The sequence below is a fragment of the Tigriopus californicus genome, chromosome 5 (assembly GCF_007210705.1).
Source record: "Tigriopus californicus strain San Diego chromosome 5, Tcal_SD_v2.1, whole genome shotgun sequence".
In the NCBI taxonomy this organism is placed as follows: domain Eukaryota; kingdom Metazoa; phylum Arthropoda; class Copepoda; order Harpacticoida; family Harpacticidae; genus Tigriopus; species Tigriopus californicus.
The window spans coordinates 1258157-1280619 of NC_081444.1; the positions used below are offsets into that span (position 1 = coordinate 1258157).

Here is a 22463-nt window from a genome sequence, read left to right on the forward strand (position 1 = left end):
AAAACATTAATGCTTGTAGCAGACATGGCACCCAAAATAGTTTTGACCTATCTCGATCTGCCTGGACGAGGCGAAATTGTTCGATTGATTTTATCCGCGGGGAACTTGGATTTCGAGGACAAACGTGTCACCAGAGAGGAATGGAAGCATCTTAAAGAGAGTAAGCATTGTCTTCCTGGTAATCCCTCTTTTCATATAGGTTTTATTGTAGGATAGAGGAATTGCCCTTCAAATACTTCAAATGGTGTCTAATCGCGATCCCATACCTGCACTTTATGGCTGTGAGAGGAGGATTATTAGTTCACGAAACAAGGCCTAGATTGTTGTCAAGCACATGTTTATCCGCTCTGCGTGAGTTGCAGATTGACTCCATACCTTTTGCACTATTTTTTCTTTAGAAAAAAGTGTTAATACACGTGGCGTCGGCGCAAAAGTATTTTTTCCATGAAACCTCGATTGATAGAGATTCTTACTCTTGACATAATACGATGTGTGTACAACCAAGCTTGGATTGTTCCAGCCACCCCCATGGGACAGCTCCCGATCCTGGAATATGATGGAGTAGTCTTGGCACAATCTTGTGCTATCGCCAAATTTCTGGCCAGAAAGACCAATCTCGTTCCAAAATCCGACCTGGACGAGGCCCGAGCCGACATGATCATTGATTTTATCAAAGATGGACAAGTCAGTATGTAATCGAAGAAAACTTTTATATTGTTTTGTATCAATGAGAGACACTTCATACTTCATTCGTACACATTCGCATTTTAGGAATTGCCATGGCTTGGCACCGAACTGGAGCGGAAAGAGAAGAAGCTGCCAAAAAACTCTTTACCGTAGACATGCCAGAGTTTTTCAAGACTGCCGAAAAACTCCTGAAGCAGAACGGTGGCAAATATTTTGCGGGAGAAGCCCTATCTTATGCGGACATCGGAATGTTTGATCAATTGGAGGCCATAAATTGGCCAGATCATCCATTTATGAAGGACCTTCCTCACCAAGAAGAGAGATTGAAGATCATCAATCAATATTCCCTCCTTGGCGATTTCTTGGATCGAGTTCGACAAAACCCGGGGATTAAAAACTGGCTGGATAAACGCCCTGTATTTAAGGGTCTCTAGGATACGAAAAGCATGGAATACGCCACATAATCTTGAGAAATCGTGCTTGAAAATCGTCTGTTTGCATGTTTGAATGCCTCTTTTTGCACTCTCGTAGATCCGTTCACTTCTGTTTGTGAGTGAGTGTGTGTGTGTGTACACAACGACCCCCAAAAACTGGGAGTGGCGCTCAGAAGCACTGTTTGAAATAAACTTTCCGTTTTTGAAGAGTCCTTTCCTGCTTGATGGAATCATGAGATACTTTTTATCCCAGTGCTTACTCACCAATGGGACCTTGGTGTTCAGACTGAACTGTAACACTGTATACTGTATGCACTTGATGCATTGTTCAACCGGGAATCGGTGTAGTAGGAGTACTAGAGAGGGATTAGGAACCGGAAAAAAAGGTTGATGTTCCGCGTTCCAAACACAATGTCACGGGTAACGCATTGCTCAACGATGTCTGAATTCAACTTAGATTAATAATTGTCATACCTCACCTTTGTAAATGTCCACAAAATTGAGTTTAAATAAAGAATTCATTAACACAAACCGATCGGTTGATGAGCTTTGAAGCATATATTAAGATCGTGTCTTTGAGCGATGGAATATATTTGCGTTGTGCTTTCGCATATTCTTTTGACAATGTTTTTACTTTTGTGCCAAATTATCCAACTACTGATGGGAAAAACCTCTGAAAGCAGTTAAAAGGCATCAGGGACAAAAAGTTGTTAACTAAAGATAGTCAACACTCGGAACATCCGTTCAAATGTAAAGTTACAAACTGCGTGCATTGGGCTTACTACGCCAATTACGATGCTAGAACCCAGAGCATTACGTCTCCCTAATGCACATGTGTTCCACAATAAGTTTTAGTTTTTACCCACCAACTTTCGTTTCTGACTCATTTCGGAAGAATACACCTCAGCTCACCCGGCACAATCATAGCGGGATGAGTCATGCCAACAGGCGGCGGGCATGTGAACAAGAGTTTTCTCTATTTCGTTGCTCGATGGCTTGCTCAAATCACCATTCTGCTCGTTCGCTTGCGTTTGGATTCGTTGGTAGCTCCTCCTCATTGGGAGTTACTAAGGCGAGCTGGAACTTTGCAGACTTACTGGTGGTTCCCAACCTTCTACCGGCATTCTCGCTTCGATCGTCAATCTCAACGGTTTGTTCCAAGCAACTTGTCCAACTCTTTTTTTTCATAACCAACCAAGATGGCGCCTACAATTAAGATCACCTACTTCGACATCACCGGCAAAGCCGAGCTCTTGAGATTGATTCTCTCTGCTGGAAACATGGATTTCGAGGATATCCGAGTCAAGAAGGAGGATTGGCCCGCATTGAAGCCCAGTAAGCCATTTATGGTACCCAACGTTTTGAACTGAAAGGGGATTGGAACAAAAAGACGTTTCCTTTTTCTAGCCGCTCCCTTTGGTCAACTCCCAACCATGGAGTACGATGGCGAGATCTACGCCCAGACCAACGCCATGGCCAAGTTCCTGGCCAAGAAAGCCGGTCTTGCCGGGAACGATGATTTGGAAGAACTCAAGATGGACATGTTCATGGAGTTCATGAACGATATCTTTTCCAGTAAGTAGTCTGAAATAGCTTGCATGTTTTGGCAAATAGCGTAAGTATTACTAATCGCCAGCAACTTTCCAAATTCAGAGTTGATGGGAGTGTTTGCCAAGTCTGAAAGCGACAAAGATGCGGCTGGCAAGAAGCTCTTTGAAGAGGAGCTCCCAGCGATGTTGAAGACCCTGGAAACGCATCTGGAAAAGAATGGCGGAAAGTTCCTGGTTGGAGACACTCTATCCTACGTGGACATTGCCTACTTCGACTTATTACAGAATCTGACTTGGGAAGACCATCCTTTCTTCCCCAACCTGCCGCATAACGAGTTGCGCCTGGACATTTTGAAAGATCATCCCTCCTTGGTCGAGCATATGGAGCGAGTCAAGGAGCATCCCGGTGTTTTGTCTTGGTTGGACAAGCGCCCCACTGGACCCAAGTAAACCACCTTTTATCACAGAGTATCGCCTCTAAAACCAATGGAAAAATAAATGTTATCATATGATCCAACCAACGACTTTTTAGGGACCGAGGTCGATGTGTACGTTTGATACAGAGTAGTATAGGAAGACCTGTTCAGGAGCAGATGCAAAGGATCACAGTCGCTGACAAGCCGAGGCACACAAAGGTGTGCATGATTTGAGGGCCCAGATATCGTTCGCTCGTCATGCACCTCTCCTGTAAAGCCAGACTTTTCAGAGAGGAAAACCGTAGGATTAAGAATGGTACTGGGTACACTGGCTGCGTACCTTGTTAGAGAAATGGTTGATGGAGATAAAGAGGGAAGCGAGTCATTCTCACCTGCCTACCTGCCTGGTAATAGAGGAGTGGAAACTAGTGGTTTGATATTGCGAGCAAAATTTCAAAAATACGATGGCCATAAGCTTATTCTATACATGGAGAAGTTATGGAGCTAGTGATATGCGAACATACGAGGTTATTTTTTGCAAGATTTACAAGATCAGTAGATTTGGCTTGACATTTACCTTCATCAAACATTTAACTCGATATTGATGTTGCATCAACTCCGGCCTAGATGTTTGTTAGTCACCATTTCCCTACAATGACTTACTAAAGGAAAAATATAACAGTAAGTCCATAATTCATAATAGAGCTTTTGGCTCTACTTCCATCCTACGGTCGATCTTGAAATCAACAGAGGGAAGCGAAGAGATGTGGCACAAAGTACATGTTCATTGGAATTGTCTCTCATGGTTAGGTTGTGGTCCAATGCTCATCTCAATCAGTATGAAATTGTTGCGAGTGTGTTCTGCAGTGCTCTTTCTAACATGCGTCGCTCTTGGATTAAATATGTTCTAAGTGCCATCGCCTTTGCCACTCTCTTCCAAAACTTCATGCTTTACATCTTACTTTACAGACAACAATCAACAAGTAAGTTGAAGTTAGCTTTTTCTTAATATCACCATAAGGACCTGCCGAGTCAGTCATTCAATGTTATACCCGTTTTTCGGCTCTCTAGCGGCATTGTTTCAGTATATCTAAAATTTGCCTTTCGTTATGTTTTACTTATATCTACAGGTTTTTACAACCTCGCAAAGGTTTCATTGAAGGTTATTTAAGCGCAATTCGAAGAGATTATTGTTAAGGAATAGATCCTTAGACCATCTTACAAGCGGAATTCTTTTCGTTAGAAGACAGAAGTGATACAGATTTTTACTTGTGATCGGTCCATTAATTTTTTTTATAACAAATTGGTTTAATTTGAAGAATAAATCTTATTTTCATGGCGAAATATATTCTCCGAGTTTAAAAATTATCATTGCGGCAAGGTTCCCAAGTTTGGAACAACTGTCGGCATGAAATAAGCCAGAGAGACCTTTACCTGTTAAAGGTATCCATGAATAAGCATAGCAGTCAGAATACAAAAAGTTATCGCATACGTTTAGTAACTAGTAATTACCTTGTTAAGAATTTCAGAGTTTGAGACAATCGTGATTTGTCGGCTGTGTTGGAATTTCATTTTGTTGCCAATTTGCAACTAAAACTTTTCACCCGTTAAAAAATGTATGGCACATGCAGAAAAGTTAACAAAAGATGGATTAGCATGAAAAATAGCGGTAACTCGGATTATGATGAAAATCCGACCTTTTTCGATGATGTTAACGGTCATGGATGAATAATTAATCCAAGACTTCCAAATTTTTCTGCCTAATTCTCGTCACTATTGTGGAGTTCAAAAACTAAGTTACGAAACTGAATTGAGCTTCCAATGTCCAGTTATGACAGACGAGAATGACAAAATAACGAACTAAATTTGAATCTTATTTTAGATAAAGCGAGAACTGTTTTCTTGTGTGGGCCACAAGATCGCTTACAAACAGTCCAAACCGTATCAGAAAAAGTGGGCTTCTCGCCGTCCAATGATATGGAGACAGCGGATTTGGTTTGGGGCTTGGAATGCTCTTGGAACTACATATTCAGTAAAATGAAGAACATGGGGTCCCATCAACGGCTCAATAAGATTCCAGGTTTTAATGTCATAGTGCAGAAAGCAAAGCTATCCACCCGAGGATACCCATTCATGCCCAAATCTTTCCACGTGCCCAAAGATTCCCAAGCCCTCAAGTCTTACATGAAAGCCAATCCGAAGAAGCTCTTCTTAACCAAACATCCCAATCATCACAGCGTCTCATTGGTCAATGCACTAGATTTGGGTCAATGGGAAGGCTACGATCTTCTCATTCAAGAACTCCTTCACCCGCCATATCTCGTGGCCGGGCACAAATTTGATCTCACCATGTACGTTCTTGTCACGTCCGTTAATCCACTGAGGGTGTACACTAACAAGAAAATGATGCTTCGATTTTGTACCAAGTTGTACAAAGAGTTCGAAGTGAATCCGTACTCCAGTCCCTTGGATTCCTATGTGGTCCATGATCACCACTTTTCACATGCAGAGTGGATTCCTGAACTTAGGAACTTCACCTCCCTTCAATTTGCGCACCACGAGGCTTTAGCAGCTTACATCCGATCCCGTGGCGGCGACCCTGACGCTTTGTATGAACGGATGAAACAAATGGTGCTAGAAGTGATCCTTGACAGCCTCCATGGACTTCGAAAAGCCTCTAAAGAATTTCCTAACGCCGGGAACTCGTCTTTCTTTCAACTCAGCCGATGGGATTTCATGGTGGGGCAAGATCTGCAACCATTTCTCATAGAGGCTAATGGTTCGCCCCACATGAGTTCACATAACGACAAGAATATCATTCGATGCTCCAGATATCTTTTTGACGGTAGGTACTACTTTTGCTTCCATTACGTAGCAATCTAAGCTATCGAAATCATGATTGACTTTCTAAGTCCGATTTTCAGCCTTCCATCTTCTGGACTTGGGTTCATTAGGCGGAGATGCTCTAGCTAGAGAGCGAGATTTTGTTACTACTGTGGAGCTCATGATTGGATCCGAACCATGCCAAACGTGTTTTAACGCGTGTCATCTGCGCAGATGCCGATTGTGCTTTCAGTGCATATCCTCCCACATGTTGAACACTCTGTCGACGGCTTACATCGAAAACCAGAATAAGGGCACATATGAAAGGCTTTTTCCTTTGACTCGAGCCCGGGAACATTGGTCAAAAGTTGGCCAGCACAACAAGCATTTGACTGAGAGTGACGTTCAACTCCAGGATTGGTTCAATGGAATGTGCAAACAAGATCAAGACTTCTGTTAGGGAAACGGCAAGTATCAAGATGAAATCCCCAAAAAGGTCGGCGACAAACGCGGCTTTGGAATATGATATTAAAGATGTGGTCAGATCATTGCTGGCAAAATTTTGCCAAATCAAATCAAGATCATTGGGAATAAAAGGTTGTTTGTTTGAATTAAAGGGAATATTTAATCTCCTTCCGTATGAGGCTGTGGTTGCGACAAAAGACAAGAGGCTTAGCAAAGCCCAGTGATCCCCACAAAAATAAGTGAAACTGGCTTTGACACCCGAATCTGAATATGATGTGACAACATTGTGTTCGGTAATCGTCATTGACGAGTTTGATTTATGGCCTCGAACTAGCCCATCACCTTTTCGTTCGTTGTTCTTTTCATACAGCAACAAGCTCACCCTCCAATTGAATATTTTAGCCACTGATCGTCAATGAATGATAAGGGCATGAATGTGGAATCATATTCAATGATGCGGCCCTTGTTACAATTCATTTGCCATTTAACCTTCGTTCTTATGCTTGGCCCGTTACATTGTGAGAGAGTGTCCTTTATGATGAAAGCAATATTTGATTTCCCGTCAAAGCCTGTAACGCTTCAAATAATCTAGATTCAGGTAAGAGTAAGAGAGATAATTCAAGCGCAAAAATAAGGCAACTAGAATTTTGACAAAGTCATTCTTGAAGATGTGTCTATTTCTTGGGAGTGATATCGATGTCAGGAAAATGATTCGTGAGGAAAGCAACACAAGTCAGAATGTTATCGATCTCCTTGACCAGATCATTCTCGAGGTAGTTGATAATTTGAAAGCTTCTCATTTTCTGGGCACAATTCAGCACAAATTTACGGGGAGACGCGCCCCGTTTGTTTCCTTGAAGACTCCCTGATGAATCAGGTGACAATGTCACGAATTTACCCATGCTCTCTTCAATAATTTTAGGCAATTCCTCGTCCGAAAGTATGACGTCTCCAGGGTGCAGTCGATCTAAGATTCCAGATTTATTTACTAGCTCCACTTCAGAGATGTGGTATGATTGAGCCTGGAAAAAAACATGAATCAAACACAATTTTAAACTCGTTTTCTTTGCGGCAACCATCCTCTTACATACCTCTGATAGAAAGGCGATGCTTGCCGAAGGAGTCACAACCATTAATGTTCTCATCTTGAAGGCCGCAGAGTTTGAACTGGCGGGGAAGGTCAATGGATTCGCGGCCATTTGGACCATTTTGGGTTGTACCATGATCTCCATAAAATCATAGATACCCCTGCATTTGTCGTAGTTGCTCATGAACGCCAAAGTGGATCCAAAGTTCACTTTGGACATCGAGTGCCACCATTCATAGGAAATGGCTTTGAGGGCCGTCGCTCTCAGGACTTCGAGAAATATCTCTTTAGATAAGTTCTCGCTGATTCTGAACAAGGGTCCCAAGAACGAGAAGGGTAGATTGTGCTTGAGCTTCATCAGGAACAACATGACCTGCTCATCCAGACTCAAAACGCCGGAAGCTGGCACACAATTCTTGAGCATTAGCACCACCAAGTCCAATCCCAAGTTAGGCAGTCCAACAACAGCGGGAGTGTTCTGAGGAGACAGGAATGGATTGTAACTGAGACCATTGACATCCCCCACAATGGGATCATGAAGGCCATGGGGAATGTAACATTGCGTTTCCAAGTGGCTGACGACTTGCTTCCTCCAGTTAGAGGTGCACGGTAGTGATTTGGATTGGAAAATGAACCCGGTCTTGAGTTCTGCTTTCAGCTTACATTGAACTTCCACGGATTTCTGATGACTGCCCAATTTGTTCTTTCTGGACACATAACATTTGGGATTGACGTCTTCGAAGGTCGACTCATCGAAATCGGGATCCTCCGATTTGACCTCGACTAGAGAGTCGGGGGCTCTTTTTTTGAAAGGCTTGATAGCAACTTGGGGCGACAACGCGATTCTGATCGTAATTATAAACTTTCCGTTATTGACTGAACATGGTCAATGGTGAGTAGCATCCTAGCCGTTAATGATCCATCAAGGTAAGACTCATGAGTTGAAAAGGAACCCCTCGAAAAGGTTATCCATAAGCCAATGTTTCCTTTTATGTAAACGTTAAACGTTTATTTAGTAGAGCTAAGTCAACTACTCAAAACGAAAAGCCAATGAATTCAAGAAATATCTTGGACACCATCAAACCTGCAAAAGAACTATGAAAACTTGACAACTCAATCGAATAAATCGAAATGCTTCCCCCAAATATTCGCGAGGAACATGCAGGCGTAGATCTTGTAACAGGAGGGAAGTCAGATTTGGACAAGTTTCAGACCAAAACTCCTGACCAACCCTATATTCAAGGGCTAGCCAGATCCGCCAACTCTAAGGCGTTGGTGGATCAGATGTCATATGAATTCAAAGCTAAATAAGATATATCTTCCTCCTATGGATCTGCTAGGGACGGATGGGATGGATCCCATTCGAAGTAGTGGCCAGGAAGTGTCCCCAAAAAGAAAAAGCACGTGCAAAGAGAATATTTTCAAAGTATTAAAATCATATCCGGCATTCAATTTCACTCCCTCTTCACCTTCAAACTTAAAAAACCCGAACCAGGCCCTTGACCGTTTGATAATTTCGACAACGCCCCATTAGCATATCTCACAGTCAATAACGGAAAGGCTGTGGATGTGCGCATAGTGTATCAAAACCGAACCTTTTCAATGTCATATCTTTCCTCGGTGTAGGACCTTTATTGGGGAGAATGGAGGGCACAAAATCAATGTCATTTGGGTTCGAGTTGGGCTTGCCTCGCACGAAATGTCTGCTGCACACGCAGGCCAAAGGCGGAGGCCAACCCTGATCCTTGATGACCTTGGCTGATGGTTTGAGTGCCGCCAGCCAGCGCATTCGACGGACTGCGTCTACTTCAGGAATGGGGAAGAATTGCACGCCCTCATCATTTAAGGGAGTCATATCGGCGTGATAGGCGCAGCCCATGACAATGCACGTGCCAACCATACTCAAGGGTGCGTGCGACCTATTTATTTGGCAACGACACTGGTCCACAAGAAGTCCTTGCTTGCATGGGACACTAAAAATGGGGGGGAGGGAGCTCTGGGCGAGAGATGACCAAAGTAAAATTACATCTTGGAAGCCAAGGAGGACAGGCCATTTTACTCGAACTGTGCCTGGAATTGAACAGATAAGACTCTTATTTGATTGTTTATTTTCTTTGCTGCGGAATGGGTTTGAAGAAAAGATTTAGTCTTGCCAGGAAAATGGTGTGATTTTAGGCCAGCAAAAGAGGGATTCGAGGTCAGAATACAACATGGACAGTGAATCATAAAGTGGAATTCTTTTTGCCAATGCACATCCGTTTTAGGCCGATGACTCAAAACAACAAACAGTGGCCAGAGCCCCTTATCTTGCACTTTAGAGCCAGATTAGCACTTCTTACCTTGATTTTAGGAATAAATGTTGCGATGAAACGCTTTGGGTTACCTCCTGAAAAGTCTTGTGCTTTTGAAATCGACAATAAAAAACATAATTGTATGAATTGCTTACTTGATAGGTTTATCTACCATGTGCCATCTGGAGGCACTAGCCTTATAACTCTTTTTTGGGTCTACATGGTCCTGTGCCATATCAACCAGGTAGCGCTGGTGCCAAATTTGAACCGATCAAAAAGTGATCTATGAACCAATCAAAGTTTAATTTGCTTCTCTTTGCCCGAGTATATTGACCCTCGAGAAAAACGGAAAGTAGCTCCCTCTAAGAACTGAACTTCGTGCGTCCTCGTGAGCAATGCTTCCAGACAAATGGCGAAGAAAAGAGGCAAATAATTATCAAACAGCGCGAGCAAAAGCCTCAGCTGACGAGAGTGTCCGCGTCTTAGAGCACGCTTTTTCTTTTTCCTTTCTTCCATAACATAAAAGAACAGATGTACGAGGCTGGCTTGGCAAATGGGGGAGCACGGTATGTTTGGTAGTAGGCTTTAAGATGCATTCAAATGGTAAATACTGTAAAGAGCAGGCAATAAATGCATTCTTGTAGCTTAAAAGCCTATCCATAATTCCAAGTAGAAGATATTGGTGTTTTCACTTTTTCAACAGAAAGGTCCATTTCAATAACATTCAAGGACAAAGATGGAGCTTCCTCCTTTGAAATTAGGCCCTAGAGGACGTACTGTATTCTCTCAACCTCCATTAGGGGCATCCATGTTGTTGTAGAGGTTAAATCTTGAGAGTCCGAACACAATTTTACTGAGCAATTAAGAAAATGTTTCTGATTGTTTCACGTTCTGCTATTCCTTCTGTCATTTGAAATGGTGATGTTGATTTATTTTTGTAGTATTATTCCTGATTTAGGTTATCACGGCCCATGCCAACGCTGTTACAAGAAACCCCTTACTTATTAGTAATGCTACCATTAACACATTTCATTTCTGCAAAAGTAACGTTATGGTTTATAGAAGGGGTTTTTAAGCTCTCGTGTTACCTACTACTTTTCTGAATGAGGAAAAGAAAAAAAATGTATGAAAGTTATTTTTTAAAAGATCCATCTCAAAAGCAATGACTTCTTTGCTACTGAATATCAAGTAAATAATCACGGTACATTGTGAGTAGGGTTATCAATTTACTTTTTCTGTGAAAATGTTCATAAACACTGTGTTTTACATTACTAACTGCATGGCAGTTAGCCTCAAAATGTAGTTATGACTTTCCTCTTGTCAAACCAGTAGAATGCTTGCCTTACAAATTAACTTTTTTAAACCATCGAAAACAGGATCAAAAATACCTCTCAAAATGTTTTGTGAAAGTGAAAGAGATTAAACCCAGATAACCCTTAACCCTTTAGCCCTTGTACCCTCGTACATATATTCGTCATTTCTTTCATTCCATATTTGTTTAAGGTTAAAATCTCGCATATGACGTTTTTTTGCACTTGAGGCCATTTTTTTCTGCAAAGGTAATGTTTTTTTTCCTCAATGATCAAGCCCAGGTTTTAACTCGTCTGAGTCCCATATGAACAACATGCTTTTAAATGGAACTCGAATACATTAATGTATGGACTGATATCCATTAGTGGTCAACTCATTAACTTCCCACTCTCTAGGGAGGAGAAGTATTAAAACTTTAGGGAGTCGGTTCTTTTTGATATGGCATCCCAGAGACCAAACTGGCAGCTCTGAACACTAATCGTCGATTGTAAACAAAATATATGAATGTTTACAGAATAGGAGGTGACCAACCAGAAAACTACAAATGTGTGTCAATTTTTCAGGAAATTAGACTAAATCCAGACCTTTTTAAGAGAAAATAATTAATTCATATCATTTCTAAGGTAAGGTTATGTAGAATAGGTGCTTGATGTATGTTCAACAAAACTAAAAAAATCATCGTGCCACATTCCTTGAAAATGTGAGGAATTTGTTTAAATCTTGAAGCACTACCCAGTACTTCCTCAATTTGTAAAATAATTCTTTTAACCATGCTTTAAGCATACCAACTGGAAAGAATCAATACTTGTCCTTCTCCCTTTTCACTCACCAAGTACATCTTTCGAACGTTGATTTTCACTTACAATCTTAGCCACTCTGAGCTCTGTTCTAGGCCATCGAAACAAACCCCCAAAATACAAGTTGGTTGTCCATGAACAAATCCCAGCACATTCAGATCGAGGCCCAGTTTTGGGTTGTTTGTATTGCTCAAGAGGTGATACAGCATGGAGGCCGAGGCCACGTGGAAGGTGCTCAAACATCGCTGTAGTGACCTTAATCAGTTGATCTTGTCTGAATGTCAACTCCAGCAACGCTTGCAAAACGCCTTAAAGGCCTCTGCCCACACCCCACGGCGTCCTGACACCAAAGATGCGGCTGTAAGTGGGTCACTTGAAATGTTTTGGCCCACTAGCATCCGCCTGAGTTGAACTTCAGTTCATAGCGTTTCTCCACCGTTTAGTGGCTCATTTAGCCGTTGTTGCAATTGTTACATGATTGCCCAAGGTCATCATTTTAGTGTTGTTTTATTTGAAGAGAAGTAGGACCATCACCTAATCGTTAGAAGATTACGATGATATGCTTTTTTGTGTTGGTGTAGATTTATTGATTTTCTCACCAAGTTCAGCCATTTCAAAGGCGTGACCAAAGTCAGGAAATTGTAAGATGGACTAAGGCTCAGTTTTCAGTTTGGTAAAACAGTTTAGTCCGCCAAAATACTCGGGGCGTGTACTACATGAACATTTACAAAGTTCCATGTTTCGCGACGAACAACAAAAGCATCAATTTTATTCAAGATTTGCTAGCACAATGCCCCAAGGCTTGAATGATCTGGATAGAGCGACAAAAGATAGTGCACTCGATCTTATATCTTGTGATAAGCTAAGTTGGGCTTCCGGTTGATCAGAACAACCAAAAATATTCCCTTTTATTGCTAATATCTGAAACATCCCACCAAAACGATTGTCCAATATTGTTCCCACTGTCCAAAGCGATCAGAGGAAGGTGATCAGCTGGGGTTGATTTTTTGGGTTTTGTTTCTGTTAACCTATGGCCATTCTTTAAGAAAGTTCTGATTTCCTTTGTGAGTTCAAACAGTCTAGTTTGATGCGCAATAATAGAAATGTTGGAATGCGCAATCTGCTTGTGCTGGAATGCAGATTTAACCTGCCATAATCCAATCCAGGGGGTTCCTCGACATTTGTCAATGTGGTTAGACTTTGTATGTACCAGCAGAGAGCGCTCTCTTTCTTCATTTCACCTGTTAACAGGGGTTTTGTACATCTTACGTGTAGTTAGGATACACAATAGTGCTGTGGCGAGTCTGGGTGCACTCAAACCATTTACTTGATCTGGGAGAAATTGGCCAAACTCGAGTTTTTAAGAAAGGGCCTGGGATTTACGGGCTTGTCTCCGTCATGAAATGACTATTTCAGAAAGCAACTCTTGAATGATGATTTTATTAGCCTTCTGCAGGCTTCGTAAAAACAAAATGTTTCTTTTTGCTTGACTTTGTTCAGTAAAAGACGCGAGTAAGTCTAAAATCTAGCGACTGGCCCAAGCACTAGTACACATTGACTCAAAGGATGGACAATTATTTCGTTCTTGTCATCATTGGCGTGCCAAGGCAAGTTTTTTTTTTTTCGCATTCTGATGGAAATAATGTATGCATTTTGAACAATCGACAAAAGATGGTAAATCTTTTAATGAGTAACGACTCAGAACTGTTATTTTTTTAAAGTTAAGTACAAAAAAGGATTTTTTTTTACTTTGTTGGACTCCTGCACAAAGGAAAATAGCAACAGGTTGGGTGACACGAAAGTCAAACACATCAATCTATTGATTCTTTCATTTATGGATGAATTTTGTCACATCCTTAAAGTCCCAGAATTGAAATGAAATATGAAAATGGTGAAGGTGCTTGCCACTAACAATTCATACACAAATGTACGCAAGTTAGTAGAAGATGGTATTCTTTCCCACTACATTAAAGATAATTATGCCTCCTACCTATTATACTAAATATCGAAAAAAGCCACAACTAAACTTAACCTTTCCATCCCTAGGTATGTTTCCATCCAAAGTATCAAAACCAGACTACTCAAACGCACCCTCCCGCCCGGATTGCTTCTCAATCCGTTCAGATTCAGACTGATCCCCCCATCCAAGCGGTCAAAAAGCCACCCGTGGTCACAAACCGTTCCTTCATTTCTTTCCTAGACCCAACATTGGTGGTTGATACGCCCCGGGTTCGATGCCACGCCCGGTCCTCTTCCATCGATTTTTTGGGCAGTTTGACCGGCTTCCAACCGGGTCTGTCTCAGTCGGTTCCATTTCATCGGCGTGGTTCTTTAACCCGCGATTCTTTTCGGTCGATCGAGGGGGGTCCTGGTCATGTGTCCCTACCCCCGACACGGGTGCGACGTGGGTCGTTGGCCTTGGCACCGGCCCACACCTTCCCCATGTGGAAGAGGCCGGTCCACCCACCAAAAGATTCGGGAACTCCCACCCGCCAGGAAAGTCGGGCCCGAATAAAAGCCCAATCTCGAGCTTGGCGTAAAGAGACTCAGGCATTGAAGCGGAAAGCTGAACCAGATTTGATCAGCCCCGAAGGTGTTGTTAAAAAGGTGAAAAGCCAAGAGGAGGTCCGACCACGCCTCCAACTTCCAGTGGCATCGCCGTCTCGTCGAACTGAACAAACACTCGAAAAGCCCATGAAGGGTCTGAAGCCCAAAAGAATGACCCCTAAAAGATCCACAATTACCACAGAGGAGTCCAATGATTCCCAATCCGAATGGGAATCGAGTGGGTTGAGACCTAGGAAACCTGCTGATAATCCGTCGCGGATCACAGCCAAATTGACCTCGGACTCGCAATCCGATGATGATCGGTCGAGAACACGGCCTAAACTATCTCAACCGCCAACCAAAGAGCACGCTAAGAGTAAAAAGCCCAAAGCAAGACCACCCCCAAAATCGACTGATTTGTTTTCTCCAAGTTCGAATACAGACTTTGAGAGCGAATCAATGTCAAGTCCTGAAAAGTCCTCTTCCAAGTTCAAAAGTCAAGAATTCGTAGTTTCCACTTCGAGCAGTGATCATTCGGATTCAGAACCGGAAGAAGCACTCAATAAAGAGACACCTAAATCAAATGTTGGGGTAGCTCGACCCGAGAAACGCCCCTTTAATGAGAAGGAACTCATTCCATTAGGTGCCAATCGATGTGGGGACAAGTCAAAATCGATCAATAAACCTTTGGATATTTCGATGTTAAAGAAACGGCTTGAGGCCACCAAAGAAGCTGAGAGTGCTGTCAAAAAGACTCCAGCCAAGATTGATCCCAAGCCATCCCGTCAATTTGGCCGCTTGCCTGCCAGTTTGCTTAAAACAAAGTCAATTTATGAAGGGACTCCAATCACCTCTGATGAGGGCTCCAGGCATCAAGATAATGTGGATTTGGAAGAAGGAGCTCGTTATGAATCGATGGCTCCAAGAAGACGAATCTCTTTAGCTCACAGAAAAGTGGATTCATCTAGTCTTGATTCCGGCTCTTCGTCACTTTCGCAAGATGAAAAACCGGACAAAATCCGCAAGATTGTCACTAAACCTTCAGAACAGAAATTAGAGCAAGGCAAAGAATATTCTAAGGAAAACAGTTTCCAGGAAAAGATACTGGAACGAATTGATCGTGATGGGCCTTTGAAATTAGCACTATTGTCCGATTTCGGGCCACCTTTGGAGCAGATCCCTTCGCCTGATTATCGTCCCCAATCCCCGGAAAGCCCGGAGCCCTCGTCAAAAAATGTTGAAGATTTGGAGCCTTCAATGAAGGAACTAAAACAAGAACATAGGCAATCAAAAGCTTCGAAACGTGTTCAAAATATTTCAACACCGGCAAAGCTCACGGACAGTCCACACACCATTCAGACGGGAACCTACAACTCAGTACCTCCTCCTCCTCCTCCTCCTCCTCAAAAAGACACCTTAGTCGGAAGTACTGGAGACTATACATGTGTTCCACCACCGTCAATAGATCCATGTGGAACACTCAAAGTTCCAAAGGTAGTCGCTTCTAATAAAGAGGATCAAAAGGAACCAGATGACCAAACCCAAACAGTTCCTCCAGGATCTAATTTGTTCAATTTACCTCCGCCTGCAATTCCAAAGAAAACTAGCTCTGATCGCAACCGAAACGTCAATATGATGGATGTGGTTCTACAGGGCAAGACGTTCAGACGTGTAGTCGCAGGTCTTGGAACAACGTGCCCAGATCTTGAAATCGCGCGGCTTGGACCAGGAGCTGCATCTTAATCTTGTCCAAAGCCAACTTGGCAGGTNCTTGAAATCGCGCGGCTTGGACCAGGAGCTGCATCTTAATCTTGTCCAAAGCCAACTTGGCAGGTTTGTTTTCTTTAAGAATATAGCTTGCTCAGCTCTTACCACCTTTCACGTTAAAAATGACGTTTACAGATTATGGAAATCGAATGACAAAGCCACTTTCGACAATATTGTGAAACAACTAGCTCGTCCAGAATTTGCGCCAAATGGTAGCTCGATGCGAGTCCTTTTCAATCGGATCACTTTCGAGGTCATGAGAGAACGTAAAGATGACGCCCCGTTTGATACCTCTCAAAAACCTGCGAATGTGCCCACTTCAACCCCGAAACAAATCAAAATGTTGAGCCTCTTGGCGAGTTTGAAGAATCAAGAAGGCTTTAAAGACATTCTCGAGGAATTAGCCGATCACCTTTACTTCTCCATTTTTGGCAAGTCCAAGCTCTATGTGAAGTCGATGTTCCAAGCGTGTTCCCTCGTCAGATTCTTCCTCCTCCTCCTTCGAATAGGAGGTAAGGTTTCTTGGCAACCTTTTGGTTTCAACCTTTTTCAAATACTAGGATTTTATGACATCCAGGTTTGGAAGAGCGATGTCGGTTATTCATCTACGATGCCCTATTCTTCAAGAGTGTTCGTAATCACGTGTTCATGCTCACCGCCATCGAAGTCTGGCCCGAGGTTTTAAAGTGGACAGGCTTGGCTCAAAACGAGATCATCTTGGATCCCATCTTAGAGGCCATGGTCTGGATGATCTACAACACGGGATTGGGTGGAAGCGAAATCACGCTAAAGGTAGACCAATGACGATACTTCACATCCTTCAAATAGTTGATCGAACGTTCAATTTATTGTCAGGTTTTTGAGGCCAGAAATGCTCTGAGAAATGTGTGTAGACTTCCCAATCCGGAATGCTCCGCGACAGATATGATAAAAAAGTTCCTCCGCATTGGCCTCCAATCCAAGGACAAGCCGCATCTTTTAGATTCCTTGAATCGAGCAATTCTTCTCGTCTCGCGATCACAAGACTATCAGTGGAACCACAACAACCTCATTCGACCTCTCCTTGAGCTCGTTGGGAAATCGTGTCAAGAGGATGATGATGAATCCCAAACTGTTTTATGCTGGGCGATCGAAGCCATTGGATTGGTAGGACCTTTGAGTGAGAGGGCTTGAATAGTTTGACAATAATGCTAGTCTATTTTACAGACCTCTCGATGCTATCCAGCTGAGGCAAGGAAACACCTGGAGCACATCTTTGAAGCTCTGGCTAAACTTTTGGACTCTCACAAATTAAATGCCCGAGGAGAGGGGATCTGTCTTTTGGCTCTGCTTAGGGTTGGACATCATCTGCAGGTATTAAAGGCTAGAACAGAATGTTTTCAAATATGGATTAAGAATTTTTGATGGCTATTTGGACTATCTTTGTTGCAACATATTTGTGCTCAATTGAAGATTTGTTTTAAAGAGAGGGCAATTTGTAAATCCTCTTGTGCACACTTCTTTGTTTTGATTGCTTCATGTTTGTTTGTTTGTTTGTTTGTTAGGATTCAGGCAGCAGATTGATAACTGCTTTCTGATAAAGGATTGCTTCATGTATTCACTTTTAAATTGTTTAGTTTTGATGATCAACTTGAAGCCGTTAAAACTAAAAACTAAAAAACGAAAACTAAAGCAAGAATGAAGTCGAAAACTGACCTTGACTCTCACAGTCGAAAGTGCGGGTTTACGTCCATAGGCAAGATAATTCGATATAGCCATAACACATAGGTTTGATGTTTTATTTTTTTAAGAAGCCATCTGTTTTTTCTCACATATATTTTTTTGTTTATCTGGACAGTAGAGACGATTGCATTATTAGTCATGGTTAGATCCAGCCCTCTAGTTAGATCAGATGTCATATCTTGTTACCGTTTCAGTTGCAAGTGGCCAAGTTCTTGGTGAAATGGAAACCTCGCAATGTGATTGGATTGGACGTGTTCGAAGTTGTGTCCAATTTCTTGGGAACCAGAGCCAAAAAGTTCACCACGAAGACCATTGAAATCAGCCGATACTCAGAGAATCGCTCAAAAAAAAAGCGGTTGAATAGCTCACTGTAATCAATTAAAAGCGTGCCCTCAAATATAGTGCTCAGCGTTTAAGTTTTGATTTGCAATATTTTTCTAAAGATAATTTATTCACTCATCACAGGATGAGATTTTCAAAAAAGAACCAAAGTACAGGACCGCCCTGCAATAGAATTAAATTGGACTTATTTGTTTTAACTAGCTTGGACAGTGTGGTGATATGTAGGTTCCGTTTGTTTGGACTCTTTCGTTCCGTATGGTCATGGTCGGTAGACCCAATCCCAAATCATCCGAATACTTAAGTTTCTACTCGGTATTACAATTATTCCGTGGCGCAGTCGGTTAACCAACTCTGTGGAGGGAAACCGACATGCCATTGTGTTCCATGTGTGCCCAATTGGTTGGATCTTCATCGTTGGACTTGGTGATATTCTTCTTCCTGAATTTGGATTGGATTTTGGATTCGTGGTTTGAACCTTCAAGATAAAATCAACGTCACTAGTTTATCCGTTTTCAATTATATCATTTGAATATAGCTAGCCGTGAAGAAATTTTGAATTTGAAGTCGTCCCACAAAGGTCATGAATGCCTTACTACACGTGCCAAACGGGCGATTCTCGATGCGATTGAATCCTTCATTGAGGGAGATGATCCACTCTATAAGTTGAACTTCTATCGAGAAGCCGAAGCCGCCGTCATTTACCATTCCTTGGCCGATGAACACGACTATGACAAGGATCTTGATGCTCATGAGGATTTCTTCGATAAGGCTCAGGTCAAGATTAGGGGTTTTTGTCAAGATTTCGAACGAATATCTCATTTGCATGACAGTGATGGTTCCATTGACACCCCTATTTCTTCTCGTAGTCCAAGCCTTCCACGTTTGAGTGTCAAACGACCCCCCCATTTTGGAGGAGGACATAAATTTACGGTCATTCATTCAGTGGATTCCATTGTGGAGTAACTACACCACTCTGATTTCTTTCTCTAAGCGCGATAGAGCAACCCAGGTTTCATTATTCTGGGAGTGTTGCAGTCCAGGCTTTCTGCGAATAATTCGCCATTCTCTCGGTATAAAACCGACACAGGACGCGAGGTGGACGAAATCATCACCCTCATCAGAAATATTTTGCGAAGCCTCCGGAGTGTTTACCTTGATATGCGTGAGCTTTTGCAAGTGAAACAACGCGACGGACAGGACTACACCAGTCTATGCAACACAATTAAAGAGTTAGCCGAATTTGCGGATGTTATTCAAATAACTCCGGCTAAGCTCCTCATTGCTTTACTCCTTCAGGCTATGACCCATGAATCGGACAGAGCCGTAGCGATGGAACGTAATCCAAAAACGTTTGACGGAGCGCGCCATCACATTATTGAGCTGGAGACATCACGCACTGGAGCCAAAAGACTGGAATGGAATTCATGACTTATATCCCGTTACTGGATCAACGCCTACATACGCCCAACGAATATTTGAAGGCAGCAAATTGAACAATTAACGAGCCCGAGAAAGAAGAGAGTTGGACTTATTTGTTTTAACTAGCCTGGACAGAGTTGGCTAAAACTAGAGGGCTAGTAGCTAAAACCGATCCGTTGGATAAAAAACACAAAACCCACCCAAATCCTGCCCATGGGCGGGTTTTTAAGGGCGGGTTAGTTGCAAATCTTTCTCAATTTCTTCCCTTATTTTCCGATGACCTTCCTCTTTCTTTGGCGGTGATTTTATTGACAGCATACGATTTTGTCAATGAAGATGTGGAAGCACTGAATGTGCTAAAATCATGGTAGTTCTTGGGTAAATGTTATTCTCCACCGATTAGTTGGCGGTGCTACTTTTTTAAATCTTAACCTGACCTAATCAAACCTAATCTAACCTTACCTAACCTAACACGACCTAACCTAACACGATATTGATAACCCTAAAGTCTCTATCTAAACCTTTTACCATTTTGCCACAAATTGAAAAACAAGCACCGCCAAATTATCGGTGGAGAATAACATTTATCTAGTTCTTGCCGCCATTGTGGTGCAGCCTGGCTAGTTCACACAGCTGAAATCTGATCCGGTACTTTACAGTTCTCTATAGTGGAGTGTCTAATGGCGTCAACCCAAAGGTTATTGAGCGGAATTTCACTCCATTTAGTGCCATGTTACTCGCATCAGTAGTTTTAGAGTAAATTAGGTGAGGGGCTTTTACCAGACAATCGGAATTCCCATCAACTACCAATTTTGTATCATCAGCATAGGAAGAGATACTGACATTTCTACTACCAAGCTTCTGAAGTGGAGCAATCAAGATGATGAAAAGGAGAGAACCCAAAATGGAGCCCTGAGGAACACCTGACACGGTGCCCAAATCCATGAATTTAGAAAAATGGAAGAGGGGAGCAAAATGGTATCTCGTATTGAATACAGCAAGACCGGGGCTGTTTGAAGAAAGTAAGCTGGAATTGTGTCATTGTTCATTTTTGGGCTTAATTCATGTTTAAAAAGTTACTATTTTCCAATGGCAGATAGACTTCCTCAAGCTGTCCNTGGAATTGTGTCATTGTTCATTTTTGGGCTTAATTCATGTTTAAAAAGTTACTATTTTCCAATGGCAGATAGACTTCCTCAAGCTGTCCCTAATCAGCTTATTTTTCAGACCCGCCATTTGAAACATCCTCCAAAATGTACTTTTAAGTGGCAAATGAAATAAATTGACAGGAGTTATTTGATTGGCATGTTGCCTGGAAATGTTACTTAACTCCATAATATTGTGATCACCATGGGTTGAAAATGATTTATTCTTTACATCATTTCTGGCTATGTTACAATTGCGAAAGCTCGTTTTTTGACCTCAATGTACCCAAAGCGGCATAACTAGACGACCTTGGCGATCGAGGAACAATAATCAACTAGTTAGATTTTCCATCTGAAGTTCGTGTTCAAAAATGTTCCTGCCCATCCGTCTATTATGACCAAGACCTTCAGTTTTAAAGTATTCTACATTCCCATATGATACTTGCATGCACACAAATGTGACTGAAGTTCAACCAGTGCTCCCTGATACAACCAATTCATGGTTGGATTTCCAATATTTGATCATGTTGTTCAATCGGACTTTGATCAAATTAATAGCCTTAGACCAAAGGCATTCTCTATGGGTCTTATGTGACCTAACTGAGGATCATCATCCATTGAATCTATACTATTTACCACTTATTTACTGACGATTACTTTTCAGGCTCTCATATTGATGGTTCTGAGAGCGAGAGAGTCAAGTGAGAACTCAACCTTTTTGGACAATGACCATTCTATTGGTATAGGTCAGAAACACAATTCTTGTTGTCAAGGACCTTATAACTGGAAATTGTTGTTGAACAGATATCCCTCCTGAAAATTATCGGCCTGCTTCGTACGTCTGCTCATCATTCAGCCAAATACCATCTTCATTTGATGATGAAGATTCACGTAATATGTTACAACCTCAACTGTACAACTCTGCGAATTGTAAAAGTTACCTCACTCCTGGAGTGCCCAACCTCAATCAAAGTTTCAGTGTAGTTTACTTTCGCGTATATTGGCAAATTTAAACAAACATAAGTTTCTCTTTTATTGCATACGTAAGTATTACTGCTGCTGATTCAATAAATGATAAATTCTTTGCGTGTGACGGCTTTCTGTTGTACCAATTTCTTTATTATCTCAGATTTTACATACAGAGTTTTTCCACTTGTAGATGCCAAGAACAGAGTTCAACACTTATGATAACTAACTCGAATTGATGTCTTTCCATCCTGAAAATGTTGAAATGTTGAGCTATCCAACTTTCAGTGATAACGCTTGACACAATGATGAACAAGAATTAAAAATAAGGTGAACATTCATCACTCCATATAATGGCTTGCTCACTTCAAATTCACGGATAGGACAATATCTTTACAAAATTTGAACATCAAGAACACTCCCTCTGTATAGTTGACTTGAAAACTCCTTGGTCTTCAGCGATTGGTCATCAACGATTGTTCTGGGACATTACACAATGAATATTCGGTGTACTTTAAAATTCGTGAAAACATTCCAAACTCTTTGCCATTGGACCTCATTATTGAGTAATCAGGTGCTGAAGGCCGGTGCACGGTATCTACCCTCAAGGAAAATGTTTATTGTAGAGCACTGGCTGCATATTATCACTTGGGTCAAATAAGTGTAAAACTAGCCATAGACCAACAACTCGGTG

The 22463-nt window shown here is 41.9% G+C and overlaps 5 protein-coding genes and 1 long non-coding RNA gene across 7 annotated transcripts in view; 5 read left to right on the forward strand and 1 right to left on the reverse strand.

The window, feature by feature from the left end:
* The window catches only part of LOC131880681 (uncharacterized), a gene marked incomplete in the record, with an annotated part of 3319 nt that extends 131 nt beyond the window's left edge, over window positions 1-3188 (forward strand). Inside the window, 6 exon segments of the mRNA XM_059227364.1 lie at window positions 7-160; window positions 521-688; window positions 772-1119; window positions 2313-2456; window positions 2529-2696; window positions 2775-3188. Coding sequence (XP_059083347.1) covers window positions 10-160; window positions 521-688; window positions 772-1119; window positions 2313-2456; window positions 2529-2696; window positions 2775-3121 — 1326 coding nt within the window.
* An 89-nt stretch (window positions 3189-3277) lies between these two features.
* Window positions 3278-6521, forward strand: LOC131881424 (probable tubulin polyglutamylase ttll-15). Of its 2 annotated transcripts, none has more exons than XM_059228278.1 (3): window positions 3278-3494; window positions 4970-5932; window positions 6012-6521. In XM_059228278.1, the coding sequence occupies exons 1-3, from the start codon at window positions 3401-3403 to the stop codon at window positions 6368-6370; spliced, it is 1416 nt and encodes a 471-aa protein (XP_059084261.1). In that variant the 5' UTR covers window positions 3278-3400; the 3' UTR covers window positions 6371-6521. The 2 variants fall into 2 exon arrangements, with proteins under 2 accessions (XP_059084261.1, XP_059084260.1); XM_059228277.1 differs by lacking the exon at window positions 3278-3494 and adding an exon at window positions 3937-4070.
* A 503-nt stretch (window positions 6522-7024) lies between these two features.
* On the reverse strand, window positions 7025-9587 carry LOC131881423 (uncharacterized). Its single transcript, XM_059228276.1, has 3 exons — window positions 9058-9587; window positions 7467-8307; window positions 7025-7397 (listed from the first exon to the last, which is right to left on the reverse strand). The coding sequence occupies exons 1-3, from the start codon at window positions 9360-9362 to the stop codon at window positions 7050-7052; spliced, it is 1494 nt and encodes a 497-aa protein (XP_059084259.1). The 5' UTR covers window positions 9363-9587; the 3' UTR covers window positions 7025-7049.
* A 2481-nt stretch (window positions 9588-12068) lies between these two features.
* On the forward strand, window positions 12069-15916 carry LOC131880683 (nucleolar protein dao-5-like). The gene is made up of 3 exons (XM_059227366.1): window positions 12069-12221; window positions 13908-15691; window positions 15874-15916. Exons 1-3 carry the CDS (start codon window positions 12069-12071, stop codon window positions 15914-15916), a joined length of 1980 nt encoding a protein of 659 aa, XP_059083349.1.
* A 168-nt stretch (window positions 15917-16084) lies between these two features.
* LOC131881425 (uncharacterized) lies at window positions 16085-18318 on the forward strand. The gene is made up of 6 exons (XM_059228279.1): window positions 16085-16175; window positions 16311-16687; window positions 16753-16967; window positions 17031-17321; window positions 17382-17528; window positions 18092-18318. The coding sequence occupies exons 2-6, from the start codon at window positions 16396-16398 to the stop codon at window positions 18269-18271; spliced, it is 1125 nt and encodes a 374-aa protein (XP_059084262.1). The 5' UTR covers window positions 16085-16175; window positions 16311-16395; the 3' UTR covers window positions 18272-18318.
* Window positions 18319-20313: 1995 nt separating this feature from the next.
* On the forward strand, window positions 20314-22051 carry LOC131881427 (uncharacterized). Its single transcript, XR_009373360.1, has 3 exons — window positions 20314-20423; window positions 20488-20680; window positions 21468-22051. It is a non-coding gene; the product is annotated as an uncharacterized LOC131881427 (long non-coding RNA).
* The last annotated feature ends 412 nt before the right edge of the window (window positions 22052-22463 follow it).

Excerpts from the sequence above, each read along its gene's own strand:
- LOC131881424 (XM_059228277.1), top strand. The coding sequence starts at position 3,968 with ATGCGTCGCTCTTGGATTAAATATGTTCTAAGTGCCATCGCCTTTGCC. Across the intron at positions 4,071-4,969 it reads TTACAGACAACAATCAACAA|ATAAAGCGAGAACTGTTTTC; the intron begins GTAAGTTGAAGT and ends ATCTTATTTTAG. Across the intron at positions 5,933-6,011 it reads CTCCAGATATCTTTTTGACG|CCTTCCATCTTCTGGACTTG; the intron begins GTAGGTACTACT and ends TCCGATTTTCAG.
- LOC131881423 (XM_059228276.1), bottom strand. The coding sequence starts at position 9,362 with ATGGTTGGCACGTGCATTGTCATGGGCTGCGCCTATCACGCCGATATG. Across the intron at positions 8,308-9,057 it reads AAAGATATGACATTGAAAAG|AATCGCGTTGTCGCCCCAAG; the intron begins GTTCGGTTTTGA and ends AATTACGATCAG. Across the intron at positions 7,398-7,466 it reads GCATCGCCTTTCTATCAGAG|GCTCAATCATACCACATCTC; the intron begins GTATGTAAGAGG and ends GTTTTTTTCCAG.
- LOC131880683 (XM_059227366.1), top strand. The coding sequence starts at position 12,069 with ATGGAGGCCGAGGCCACGTGGAAGGTGCTCAAACATCGCTGTAGTGAC. Across the intron at positions 12,222-13,907 it reads CTGACACCAAAGATGCGGCT|GTATGTTTCCATCCAAAGTA; the intron begins GTAAGTGGGTCA and ends TTCCATCCCTAG. Across the intron at positions 15,692-15,873 it reads GAACTAAAACAAGAACATAG|ATCCATGTGGAACACTCAAA; the intron begins GCAATCAAAAGC and ends CACCGTCAATAG.
- LOC131881425 (XM_059228279.1), top strand. The coding sequence starts at position 16,396 with ATGCGAGTCCTTTTCAATCGGATCACTTTCGAGGTCATGAGAGAACGT. Across the intron at positions 16,688-16,752 it reads CCTCCTCCTTCGAATAGGAG|GTTTGGAAGAGCGATGTCGG; the intron begins GTAAGGTTTCTT and ends TATGACATCCAG. Across the intron at positions 17,322-17,381 it reads CGATCGAAGCCATTGGATTG|ACCTCTCGATGCTATCCAGC; the intron begins GTAGGACCTTTG and ends TCTATTTTACAG.